This window comes from Rana temporaria, chromosome 11 (genome assembly GCF_905171775.1).
Source record: "Rana temporaria chromosome 11, aRanTem1.1, whole genome shotgun sequence".
In the NCBI taxonomy this organism is placed as follows: domain Eukaryota; kingdom Metazoa; phylum Chordata; class Amphibia; order Anura; family Ranidae; genus Rana; species Rana temporaria.
Window position 1 is genome coordinate 119217481 of NC_053499.1, and position 13447 is coordinate 119230927.

Consider the following 13447-nt stretch of genomic DNA (forward strand, 5'->3'; position numbering starts at 1 on the left):
AATGTCCACCCCTCCAATGTTTAGATACTTTTCTCTAGTCGTCTTCCAGGACAGCCTCTTGAGACCTTGGGCTCCTCCCTCCGGGACAGGAAACACGTACACCCTTTTCTTTAAAGGGCGGTCCTCTAGATCTCCTCCTCAGTTATTGTGTTTCCTGCCAGAAGGGAAGGAGCACGTTTTTTAAGGGACTTTTAAAATGCTGGATTCCCTCTCTGCCTGGTACCCCTCTGCTCCTGCTAGGAAGAGAAAGGTCACCGTTTTTTCACTGCTGTCTAAAGCTCAGAGAGAGTGGGAACCCTTGATGTCGGCATCCCCCCCCGCAGTACCCAGTACCTGTTGCGTTGGTCTCCTTCTGAGGGCACAGCGCGGTACATCAGCTATGGCGGCGGCGAGAGACGCTGGCTGGCCATGCCGCTCTGCACTGCAGATCCTCTTCCGGAGCGGCGCTGAGGGGCGGGACGGATGCGTTCCACAAGGCGGAAGTGCGTCACCGGAACGGCGTCATCAAGGGGCGCTGTCGAAACCTAGTCCCATTCGACTTAAGCGCGGCAGTGGAAGGAAGGCACACGGAGCGGTGTGTTCCATACGCAGCCGGGCTGTTTAAGGACACAGGACCGATGGAGGAAGCGAGGCAGGCTACAGACTCCGGGTCCACCGGCTCCGGCGTCTCCCAGGTAAGGGGGGCTAGGCTGACTCTTCACTTACCTTGGGGGGACATGGTCTGAATTATCTCAGGACCTTTTCTCCCTCCCTGGGCAGGGCCTGTGGTGGAGGGCTCCCCAGCACTTACCTTTTCTGACACACGGGTGGCTGTCAGGGGGCATTGTCTTTTATACTAAAGCATGGTGTTTGTGTTTGATTTTAGGTCAAATCTCATGACTCTGTGGCAGAATGCCAAAAAGTCTTATCATCTGTAAAAGATGAGCTAGCATCCACTTTCAAATCTTTCCGGGGAATGATGGATAGGATGCAGATGCCGTCCCCGGTATATAGGACCCCTAGTGCCCCGTCCTTGGCAACTCCGGTCGAAGGGGATGAGCATGAGGAGGAGGAAGCAGGAGGGTCCACTCGGTCCCAGGCTTCCTCTCAGGTAGATTCAGCTTCTGGCTCTGAGCTAGAAGAAGAAGACTCTTCCAGGGGGACTAGATATAGACTGTCTCTAGAAGATGTGGGAGACTTGCTTAAAGCAATATATGAAACCCTAGAGATCCGAGAGGAACAGGTCCAGCTATCTAAGCACGACCAACTTTATCAAGGTAGTGCTGTAAAAACCAGGTGTTTTCCTGTTCATAAGTCGTTGGTGGAAACGATCTTGTTGGAGTGGGAGCAACCAGAAAAAAGACCTTTTTTTGCAGGGAACCTAAAGCGTAGATATCCTTTTGAGGAAGATACTACGCTCCCATGGAACAAAGTTCCAAAGCTAGATGCACCTCTGGCCAGGGTGTCAAAAAGAACTGACCTGGCCTTCGATGACCTTGGAACACTTAAAGATCCAATGGATAAAAGGGGTGACATCATTTTAAAAAGGGCTTGGGACGCTTCCACTATTGCACTTAAGCCAGCGTTGGCGGCTACCTGCGTAGCCAGGAACTTGGAGTGTTGGCTTAATCAACTCCAAGCGCATATCACTGCTGGTACATCCAGGCAGCAGATTTTAAAATCTTTCCCGTTACTCTTGAAGGCGGCTGGCTTCCTAGCCGATGCTTCCTCAGAATCGGTGAAGCTTGCAGCCAGATCTGCAGCGTTGGTCAACGCAGCCAGAAGGTCGGTCTGGTTAAAGACATGGACGGGTGACGCCGCATCAAAATTAAAACTCTGCGGCTTACCTTTTTCTGGCGATCACTTATTTGGTCCGGGTCTCCAGGAGGCACTAGAAAGGACACAAGATAAAAAGAAAGCCTTCCCGGAAAGAAAAAAGAAAGAAAATAAACGCTTTTTTCGAGGGTTTAGGCAAAGCCAGAAAGACCGGGATTCACATCCTAAAAAACATTGGGTGGGCCAAAAGGGACGTGGAAGAGGAGGAATCTTGTTTAACCCTCCTCAGGTTCCCCCCAAAACCCAGTGACACTCAGGTCCCTGTGGGAGGAAGATTGGGGGAGTTCCTCTCACAATGGACAGAATTAACAGTCAGTCCGTTTGTACACGACCTCATAGAAAACGGCTACAGGCTGGAATTCTCAGTTCCCCCTCCCCCAATATTTTTGGTCACTCAACCTCCCAGAGACCGGGAGAAGGCAGAGGCCCTGGGTCTCCTTTTAGGGGACCTGTTGGATCAGAGGGTTCTGTTGGAAGTTCCCCAGGAGGAGGAAGGTCAGGGGGTGTATTCACATGTCTTCGTGGTGAAAAAGCCCTCAGGAAAGTACAGACTGATTTTAAACCTTCGTCCCCTCAACAAGTGGGTCCGGTACAAACGGTTCAGAATGGAATCGATATTTTCAGTCACCAGTCTGATCTTCCCAAAGTGTTATATGGCCACCGTGGACTTACGGGACGCATATTTACACATTCCGATCCGTCAGGAATGCCAAAAATTCCTGCGTCTAGCGGTAAGACTGGGTTCTGCTACCAAACATCTGCAATTCAGGGCCCTTCCCTTTGGCCTGTCTTCCTCGCCAAGGATTTTTACCAAAGTCCTAGCAGAAGCCCTGGCACCACTGAGACTCCAAGGAGTAACAATAGTGCCTTACCTAGACGATCTGTTGTTCATAGCCCCGTCTGGTCATCAGTTAGAGAGCGACCTGAAGGTAGCCCTGTCTTTCCTGCGTTCCCTGGGTTGGCTGGTCAACGAAGAAAAATCGCAGATGATACCATCACAGGAGGTGATGTACCTGGGATACAGAATATCCTCAGTAGAAAAGAAGATTTTCCTTCCCCAGGAAAAAATTCTCAAACTAGATCAGGCGGTTGCTTTTCTCCAGACGAATCAGGAGATCAGCATAAGGCAAGTTATGCGAGTTCTGGGTCTGATGTCGGCCTGTTTTCCGGCGGTACCCTGGGCCAGATTTCATTCGCGTCCTCTCCAGGCACATATGCTCAAACTTTGGAGTGGCAGGAAGGAGGATTTGGACCTCACAATACCTATCCCAAAGAGCATTCAAAGAAACCTATGGTGGTGGAGAGCCAGAGAAAACCTGGACAAGGGTCTTCTCTGGGATCCGCCAGTGGCTCTGGTAATGACCACCGATGCCAGCAGGGGGGGTTGGGGCGCCCACCTGGGAGAAGTTTGGACCCAGGGTCAGTGGTCGTCCTCGGAGGTTCTTCGGTCATCGAACCAAAAAGAACTGTTAGCACTTGAAGCCCTGAATGGCTTTTAGAACGGCTATCTAGTGGGTCAGCATCTACAAATCAGGACAGACAACGCTGCCACAGTAGCTTATATAAACAAGCAAGGAGGCACAAGGAGCCCAGCCCTACAGGCAACAGCTACACAGATCTTGATCTGGGCAGAGAAAAATCTGGTACACCTTTCAGCTGTCCACCTAAAGGGCTCACTGAATACCCTGGCAGATTTCCTCAGCAGACAGGTAGTATGTCAGGACGAGTGGTCTCTAGACCAGGAGACTTTCTACCAGATAGTCTCACTCTGGGGACTACCAGAGGTGGACCTGTTCGCAGCAAAGGAGAACAGGAAGGTTACAACATTTTTTTCCATTCACCCACAAGACGAAGCGAAGGGGATAGATGCCTTTTCACATCCTTGGCATTTCAGCCTGGCATACGCATTCCCTCCAGTGAGGTTGATTCCCAGGGTAATCCAAAAATTTCTCAGGGAACCTGCGGATCTGATTCTGATCACGCCTTTCTGGCCCAAGAGGCCATGGTTCGCCAGCCTGTGGAGGCTGGCCCTGTATCCACCTTGGACACTTCCAGAGAAAGTAGATCTACTGTCTATAGGTCCAGTCCTTCATCCTCAAATAAAGAACCTGAAACTAACTGCCTGGTTTCTGAAGAGCAACTATTGAAAGCACGGGGTTTTTCAGATAAAGTGGTCACGACTCTCTTAGGGTGTCGCAAACCGGTAACTAGAGCAATATACTCTAAGGTGTGGAAAAAATTCAATTCCTGGAAGATACAACAAGGAATGAATCATTCTGGCATCCCAGTAGTGCTAGAATTTTTGCAGGCAGGTGCGGACTTAGGCTTATCAGTCAGCACTCTCAAAGTACAGGCGGCTGCCTTAAGTATTTTTTTGGATGTACCTCTTCAACAGGATCGCTTCGTCAAAAACTTTTTCAAAAGTCTGACAAGATCTAATCCAACTAGGATTAGAGCCTGTCCCTCTTGGGATCTGTCCTTGGTACTAAAGGCTCTTACTAACAAACCATTTGAACCGCTGGAAGAGTCTTCTCTGAAACATGTTACCCTTAAGACAGTCTTTCTAGTGGCCATAGCCTCAGCCAGGAGAGTCAGCGATCTTCAGGCCCTCTCTATTAGGGAACCCTTCCTATCTGTATTTGATGATAGGATAATTCTTAGGACGGATCCTAGCTTCCTACCCAAGGTAGCCTCTACCTTTCATAGGACTCAGGACATTGTCCTACCAACCTTGCTTTCCTCTTCAGAAAATGATGAAGGGGAATTTTTGTCCTTATTGGATGTTAAAAGAAGTCTTTTATTTTACTTAGAAGTCACAAAGGAATTTAGACTATGTGACTCACTTTTTGTTAACTTCTCAGGTGCCCGCAAGGGTCACAGAACATCAAAATCCTCTATTGCCAGATGGCTCAGGATGTTGATTGTAGAAGCATATACGTTAGGGGGTAGGGAACCACCTACAGTTAAAGCACATTCTACTCGGGCAGTGGCGGTTTCCTGGGCAGAAAGAGCAGGAGCGTCCCCGGAAGAGATCTGTAAGGCGGCAGCCTGGACATCTTACTCAACCTTTGCAAGACACTACCGGTTGGACCTGCTGTCAGACAAGGATCAGGCCTTCGGACGAAGGGTCCTCCAGACAGTAGTCCCACCCTAAAAACCAGTAAGTTCTTGCTTGTCATCTCAAGAGGCTGTCCTGGAAGACGACTAGAGAAAGACCGGAGTTAGGCTTACCGGTAACTCTGTTTCTAGGAGTCTTCCAGGACAGCCGGAGTTTTTCCCACCCGGTGTCTGTTAAGGAACTGTAATTGTGGTGAAGATATAAAATGATCTAACGATGTGTTAGTAGACTATGTCTTTCAGGATCTTCTGGTATTTCTCGGGCAAACTGAGGAGGAGATCTAGAGGACCGCCCTTTAAAGAAAAGGGTGTACGTGTTTCCTGTCCCGGAGGGAGGAGCCCAAGGTCTCAAGAGGCTGTCCTGGAAGACTCCTAGAAACAGAGTTACCGGTAAGCCTAACTCCGGTCTTTTCGATCCCCCAAAACTTTAGACCTTTGGGGTCTCGGTGACATTTTCTGAAATGTCGGGAGACGCTATAGTGTTTTCACTCCCCTTTTAATGTTACTGATGTGTTATATTTTCTTGTTTTTTAATTTTATGGATTTTTATTTTTATATATTTGTATATATGAATTAATAGGTATATATTCTTTATCATTTTGTATTGTATTAATGGTGATCGCGGATAACGTTCTAATTTTACAATGAAATGGTTAACTTGTTTCCCTTTTTTATTTTTTCTTCGTTTAACAGAAGTGTATTTTATATTTTTTTGCTTCTAGAAATTGAGTATAAATATTATATATCAGTGGAAATTTTTCTTCCCGTTTTTTTTATATTTTAATTTTTATACTTCTCTATGCAGTAATTGACCAGTCTGTAGGCATTTGTTAATATGTGCACCTTTTTATTCTATTTTTGGCCTCCGTAATCCGTGATCGGGCTCCCTTTTTGACACTAGAGATGCTTAGCTCATGTGATACACAAGTCATGATTGGCCCTATCCATCTATAAGGGTCTGATTGGTAGCTGAGCGGTTGCCATGACACTACATAAGTTATCAGCGGGACGTCTGCGTGTCTTCCTGCCCCACGCTGATGAAGTCCTGCCCACGGACGTAACGCGTATGGGAGGAGGAGCCACGTAGGACGTCACCCGCGATCACCGCTGTCTGTGTTTACATGCTGTATCTGTTGGCACTCGCGGTTTGAGTGCTTTAACATGTGAGTAGTTTTTGTATGTTTTTAACCCCATTAAACTGCCAAACCCGAGAGAACTAGGTTGCCTTTTTTGTTTGTTTATATGGTGGATCGAAACTGCAGGATCCGATTTTCATTTTGATGCTTGCTGACCTATCAGCCATTCTTCTGACGTGTGGGATTAGGATCTTTCTAGTGTGATTTTTATGCCCTGTGACCTTTTTTTAGGTCGAATTTGTGAGGTGAGAGGCCTTCTTGTGTGCGGTGGAGGATATCTGGTTACCTTTATTTACCTGCACTGCATGCTGTGAATTATTTGAGCTTTTTTTCACATGCACATACGGACTTCTTTCTGTACATGGACTTGTTTTTTTTTTTTTTTTTTCATTATTTTTGCGCTGCACTGTATTATTATACATTCTTTTTAGGGATTTTATTAAGAATTCATCCTGAATGCTGGCTTGCATTTTTTGTTTTGGTTTCATATAATTTTTTCAGCGCTAAATACTTCATATTTAACACAGCAACTGTCCAGTTTCTCTATCTACCATGAAAAATCTAGAATATCTGCTGATTATTACATGATTGTGAAATTATCTAAGTGCAGCATTTCTGGGAGAAATGATAGGTGGCAGTACACTTTATTTTAGCCATTCTATTGAATGAGGCACAAAATGATTACAACGGGGAGAAAAGTGAGTGCAAAACAGAAAATGATTTCCTAAGTTTCTTTTAATATTGACCACAAAAAAAATCATGTTTTTATCAGCTCATTGGATCTTCATGGAAAGTTTGAGACTCCTGCCTGGCTAGAGAGAGTTGTAATCATTGGAGCATCAAAGCCCAACACCATCAGTCTTCGTCTGTCAGGTAAGCAGCACCCACACCCTGCATGAAAGTACTTTCTCATGGTAAAGCTAGGTAAATGTACAATGTATCTCTGCTAGAGGGAAGTGTGGTTCTCTAGAGGGAAAAAACACAAACTACAGATTAAATAATCAAAGCAATCGTGTGATCGGGATCTGTTCCCCCTGGGTCCTAATCATTAGAGACTCGAGGCTGTCGCCAACAGCCCGATCTCTGTTGGGAGCGCCCAAGTGAGCTTCAAGCAAGAACATGTGCAGTGCCAGGTCCCTATGGCATAAAGCCCTGCCCCCAGCTGGTCAGGTCTGTATGCTGTATGGGGGCCTATCATTCTAAACATTCCTCCTTTTTGCTATAAAGTAAAACTACAAGAGGGCTATGTTTAGTTTAGCTGCACAGGCGTTCTATCCATTCCCATTTAGGCAGTCCCACTTATGTCAGTTGGGAAACAGCAGCTGCACAAGAATGCACAGGTCTTTCGATCAGCGGCTCTCCCTGTCAGAGGGGGGTCTGCGCTGATTATCAGCACATTGATTATCCACGCAGCCCTCATGAGAGGTGCCCATCAGCCACCAGTCTGTGCTGCATCAGTAACGCCTGTCAGTTCTTATCAAAGTGCCCATCAGTAATGCCTTTCAGTGCCCTTCAGGTGCCAATCAATAATTGCCTGTCAGTAGCTCCTCATCAGTGCTGCCTATTGTGTGCCACCTATCAGTGCTGCCTCATCAGTGCCCATTCATTAGTGCAGCCTCATCAGTGGCCATCAGAAGGAGGAAACTATTTTATAACCGAAACAAAGAAACTTTTTCTTTCTTCGTTTAGCAAATCTATGCAATGTCCGGAAATTTTATTGAGTTTTCCGGCAGTTCAAAAGTGAAAAGAGGAATAGAAGGCATCAATTACATATAAAAAAAAAACGGGTATTCTATGACATACCATTAAAGCTGATTGGTTTCCATGCAGAGCTGCGGCAGATTTTGCGCACTCCTGTTTTAGTAAATCGGCCCAAAAATTGGCAGCCAGAAGGTAGTGATATGTTAAGGAGGAAAATCTATGTGATTAATACAGTACATGTAACCATTCTTTCAATAAAACCATAACTGAATTAATACCCCGTTTTTTAGTTTACTACTTATGAAGTACAACATGCGTGCACAGGGGGTGTGCCTAGGCACACCCTGATCATGTGCGGTGCCCATTCCCCCTACTTTGTGGGCTTCACGGCTCTGCAGTGCTGCTGGCTTCCCTCTTCTCCCCCTGGCTGCTGTGGGGGATGTTTCAGAATGGATAATTGGGGAAGGGGCTGGTAAATATGTAATTTTCTGGCCCCTTCCTTTTCTAAATGAACGGTCAATACACTCGCTCACTGTGTCCATTCATAACTGAAAAATGGTAAACTGTGTTTAATATGTTTCAGTTTGTAAATGAACGGGAAACCACAGAGCACTGCCCATTCATTCACTATCCAGTGCAGCTGAGGCTGCAGAGAAACGTGTATGTGTTTGAGCTTTGGGGTGCACACCCTAATGCAATAGGCTGCACACACCTATGACTGACCCCTTCCCTTTCTGAATAAACACAGTGAGTGATCAGTAGCGTGTGTTTGAGCTTTGGGGTGCACACCCTAATGCAATAGGCTGCGCACACCTATGGTTATTTATTTAAATTTACATAAATGCCTTGCAGCTGACTTTAAAAAATGATCTGGGTTGAGCTTGCATTAACATTCTGACTTATTTTCTGCAGATGGAACAGAAACACAGCTGGAGTTTGAATATGATTCTCAAACCTCTGTACTTACTGTAAGAAAACCTGGAGTGAATATTTCATCAGACTTCACAATGTCCCTACGATAACATCACTAATACACAGAGTGGTGAAGGGGAGGGGGAAGCAAAGACATTTTCTCCCCAGGTGTAAGGGGGGGGCGGGGCGGGGGTGGACATCGTTCATGGACCAAATGTTAGACTAGAGACCAGAATGTGCCGAGTGTGTGTGTCTGTGTGAGTGCGTTTGTGCGTTTTTTCTTTTTTTTGGGTATTGCCCAACTGCACTTGAGTGTACATAGATTGTTTAATGCACTGTACCTGTCCCAAGTATCTATAAGACACGGGATTACCTCTTCTCAGAAAAATAAATGCAATCTTTTGTTGGCCCCTTTCAATCATTCCTGTCCACCATACCCTCCCCCCCTCCCCTGTCGGTCATCCAGCTTCACATCTCTCAATAACATAGCAGAGAAATGGATGACCAAACTTCCAAGAGAGGTCTAACAAACCTGTAGATGACAAACTCAGGGCTGCAGCCATTTATGTGCGAATGATTTTAAGCTGAAAATTGATTCACTAGACCTTGGCATTAATCTGGACAGCAACCCCCAAATCATGATTCCTCTTTGATCGACTTGTATCTGACAAGATACAGCCCAATATTGTGATCCTTCAAACCTAGGTCTGACTGGGGAGACTTTGTCTGCCTCCCTCCCCCCCCCTTTCAGTCTGATAATGAGTGCAAGTTTGGAGGAAAGTATCATGTGGTAAAGATTTTCTATGAAACTCTTCGTTTGTGGAGGGGGGGCAATGGAGCCATGGCTCATTTAATTGGAAATGTTTTGATAAAATAAATAAAACTATAAAATTATTTTGTTTGTGTGTACATCATATTCAAGAACAGTTCAGTTAAATTCCAGTTTTGATCCAGCTTGGCCTAAAATACTACTAATAGTGCAGAAGTTCCTTCAAGTGTTCAAATTGAACCCCGTGGATCAAACAGGTTGTATCGTTTCTTTTACATAAATGCATTATCGTAACACACACGTCAGTTTTTATAGCGAACCTGTTTTACCTAGATGCAGGAAAATAAAAGGGTTGATTTAATAAAATTGGAGAGTGCAAAATCTGGTGCAGCTCTGCATAGAAATCAATCGGCTTCCAGGCCATTTTGTTAGTGTAATTGAACAATCTGAAGTTAGAAGCTGAGTGGCTACCATGTACAGCTGCACCAGATTTTGCACACTCCAGTCTTAGTAAATCCACTCCAATATTTATTGATAGCCAAAGTTTTGGATAAAGTAGGGAAGAATTGGAGCCACTGTTAAATGTTTGTTGCTACAAAAAAATAAATGCTATATATGCACTTTACTTCTACCATTTCAGCTGCATGTATTCTTCCCTTCACTCCCCCGCCACTCAGGAATCCAGTACTAAAGACAGGAGGACCCCCCAGCCTTTTTCACTTATAAAATGTCACTTTTAGGGCCGGTTCACACTGCTGCAATGGATGTGGATGTGATTCGTACCGAACTGCAGTGCAAATTGCATGCGATCTCTGAGGCCGGATTCACACTAGTGCGGTGCGAATTTAAGCAGATCAGCTCTGTTTTAGATGTGAATTTGGAGACCTGAGAGGGAGAGGGGGAGGGGGAGTGTATTGAGCTGAATGAGAGAAATCCTGAATGCCTAGAAAACGCACATGTTTTTTCGGCAGTGCGAATGGATCGCACATATGTGAACCAGCCTCATTGAAATCAATGTATTTTATAATATTATGCAAATTGGATGCGGTTTAAGCCGCAACCAATTTGCATAGGTGTGAACCCGGCCTGAGATGTGATTTCAGCCATACAAATCGTATGGCTGAATATGCATTAAACTTGAACAGGACCCCTCTTTTTTTTTTTTTTTTTTTTTTACAGCCTAATCGGATTGCATGGGTAGTCACACCCATGCGATCCGATTCCTGTCCGAGTTTGCAGATCGCACTGTGATATGCCAACTGATTAGGGGGTGTCATTAACCGACACTCCCAGCAGTTCGCATAAAGCTGAACTGCCGCCAGGAAACATGCAATGCAGGAACCCGCAGTGAATTCACAGGGTTCCCGCATCGCAGCAGTGTGAACTGGCCCTAAAAGTAATACTTCAAACAACATACCTATCCCCACAGCAAATCCACCATTGTCGCAATACAATCTGCTGTTTAGCTGCCACACAGCGGGTCCCAGCTGCTATCTTTGTCCTCTTCGGCTGGCTGCCTCTTTCAGGTGTAAGCAGCTAGCATTATCAACGCCCTCAAAGATATACAGCAGAGGGGGGCGGGGCTGGCTACAATTGTGTGTGTGTGTGTGGGGGGGGCTCTGGCTATGTGCGTGTGTCTCTGGCTACAATTGTGGGGGGGGGCTCTGGCTGGAAAATGGGGACATTTTGCTGCATTGGTAGACATGGGCAGGCTGCATTTTTGGGCACGGATAAAGTTGTTGTTAATATTTATTTTTATAACTTAATTCTACATAAAACATTTAAGTGTAGTTTCATGAGGGCGGGATTAGGGGGCAGGACATGGTAGGGGTTGGGCGGGGCAACTGGTGGCGAGTATTCCTTGAGGCCTGGCTAGTAGCTCAGGACTTGAAATTTTGAGCCCTGCTATATCCTACCTATTGGACCTGCCCTCTGATTGTTCTCTACTGGCAGACAGTGCACTCTCTACTCCATTCCATCTGTGGTTCCTGGGTGCCATTCAGCCTTACAATTTTTCTCCTGGGCCTCCCACCTGTCTTTTTTTTTTTTTTTTTCTAAACTCACAAAAAAAACTTGGCTCAGTGGCGAATGGCCGTACAATGTTTGGTAGCCCTGAAATGAAAAAGGAGGGACCCCCCCCCCCTCTTTCCATTTGAACTGTGCTCCAGAATCAGAGATATCAAACGGATGGAACATCTGACATCTTCCCTAAATAATTCTCTTAATACCCACAACCAGGTATGGGAGCTGTGGGATGTGCTAGAAGCCCCAATAACCTCCTGTTCTCGGGAGGTGACACGTGGTTTGGGTCCCCGGGCATTGAGGAGGCTCTGGGGTGGGTGGTACTTGCCTCTTTTCTCCCTCACTACTCCTATTTCTTTACGCTTCTGAACCTTCTTACTATTTCTTTTTCATCAACAAGCAGTCTAGACTCTGTCGTGATACAGCAGCTCTGAATCACTCAACTGATCGGATGTTGCTCTACACTGTCTTTGGCTATTTGTTCTGCATATCTCACCCGAGTTTTATAGCAGGCAATACTGTATGTAGATGTCCTGCCAGATATGTGCTTTCTAGAATAATATGTGTATTTTTGTTTATTTTTTCTGTTGGAAAATGTTGAAAACCATTAAAAGTGTCAGTTTTCAAAAAGTTATGGGGACCAGTGACACTAATACAGTGATCAGTGCTCAAAATATGTGACTCTGACATTACCCGGTGCCATGCCTATATAAATCGTTGTGCACTACGCACACGGCATTACAGTGGGAGAGAGCATTGTGTCAACAGCCGAAGGAGAAGACCGGGCCAACACTAGTAAAAGAGTTGGAAGAAGATAGCGGAGGAGCCTGGCAGAAAGCACCGGAGAGTGTGGTGAAGAGGCTGGAGAGTCGGAAGATACATCTGAAGAAGACACCCCGGAGCTGCCTTTTAAATGACTTTAAAAACCTGTCTAGTGTGTTTTTTTTTTTTTTACACTATTTCCCCCCCCCAGGTGAATGGGTAGGGGTATGATGTACCCCATAATCATTAACATAGGGTGGGGGGCTGGGCTCTGGGGCTCCCAGATTCCAATAAGCCCTCCACCCGCAGACCCTGACAACCAACAGCCAGGGTTGTCGGGAAGGGGCCCTTGTCCTTTATCAACATGGGGGCAAGGTGCCACCCCCCCCAATGTTGAGGGCATATGGCCTGGTACAGCTCAGAAGGGGGAGGTGCTCGTTTGTCCCCACCCACTTTACTGGCTGCGCTGGTGCTCGGATAAGGGTTTGGGGGGGACAACCCCCACGCCGTTTTTTTGGCGTGGGTGTTCCCCTTAAAATCCTTACCAGACCGATGGGCCTGGTATGCTCATGAAGGGGGAACCCATGCCGTTTTATTTGGCGTGGAGTTCCCCTTCATGCCAAAGCGACTTCAGAAAAAAAGTAGTGCAGTAACTACTTTGAAGTCAGCACGATTTAAAGGGTCACTAAAGTAAAAAAATGTTTTGCTGAAATGACTGTTTACAGGGTATAGAGACATAAAAGTTACCTAATTCCTTTTAAAAATGATTAAAAATAGATAAAAATCAATCATATAATGTACCTGCAGTTTCACTTTCGTTTTTAAACTGGTTTCATGTTTCTGTGAAGTAAAGAGACCCACAGAACAAAAACAAACAAATCCAGGGCAGTGTTTTGTTTTTAAAATGAATCTGATTGGTTCTGAGGAGTTTTAGACACACAGCTTGGACCACAGTGAAAAGCTGCCATGAGATTTTTCATAAGGAGCCAGACAAGCAGGAAGTGTGGAGATCAGAGCAGAATTACAGCAACTTCAAAGCAAAAACGAACAATGAGGACATGAAACCAGGACTGCAGTAAGGTAAAGGAAGCTATTTAGCTAAAAAAAAAAAATTCCTTTAGTGATCCTTTAAAGTCGTGCCAATATGAATGGTAGTCATTCAAAATCATGGAGAATGACTTGTCATCAATTTTGCAGTCCAAAATCATAGGAC

The 13447-nt window shown here is 45.6% G+C and overlaps 1 protein-coding gene across 2 annotated transcripts in view; it reads left to right on the forward strand.

Annotated features, from left to right (window-relative positions):
- Positions 1-9575, forward strand: part of GANAB (glucosidase II alpha subunit) — a 46904-nt gene extending 37329 nt beyond the window's left edge. For both annotated transcript variants that reach the window (XM_040328943.1, XM_040328941.1), the window contains 2 exons: positions 6841-6941; positions 8682-9575. In XM_040328943.1, coding sequence (XP_040184877.1) covers positions 6841-6941; positions 8682-8791 — 211 coding nt within the window. In that variant the 3' untranslated portion in view covers positions 8792-9575. The remainder of the gene's footprint in view (positions 1-6840; positions 6942-8681) is intronic.
- The last annotated feature ends 3872 nt before the right edge of the window (positions 9576-13447 follow it).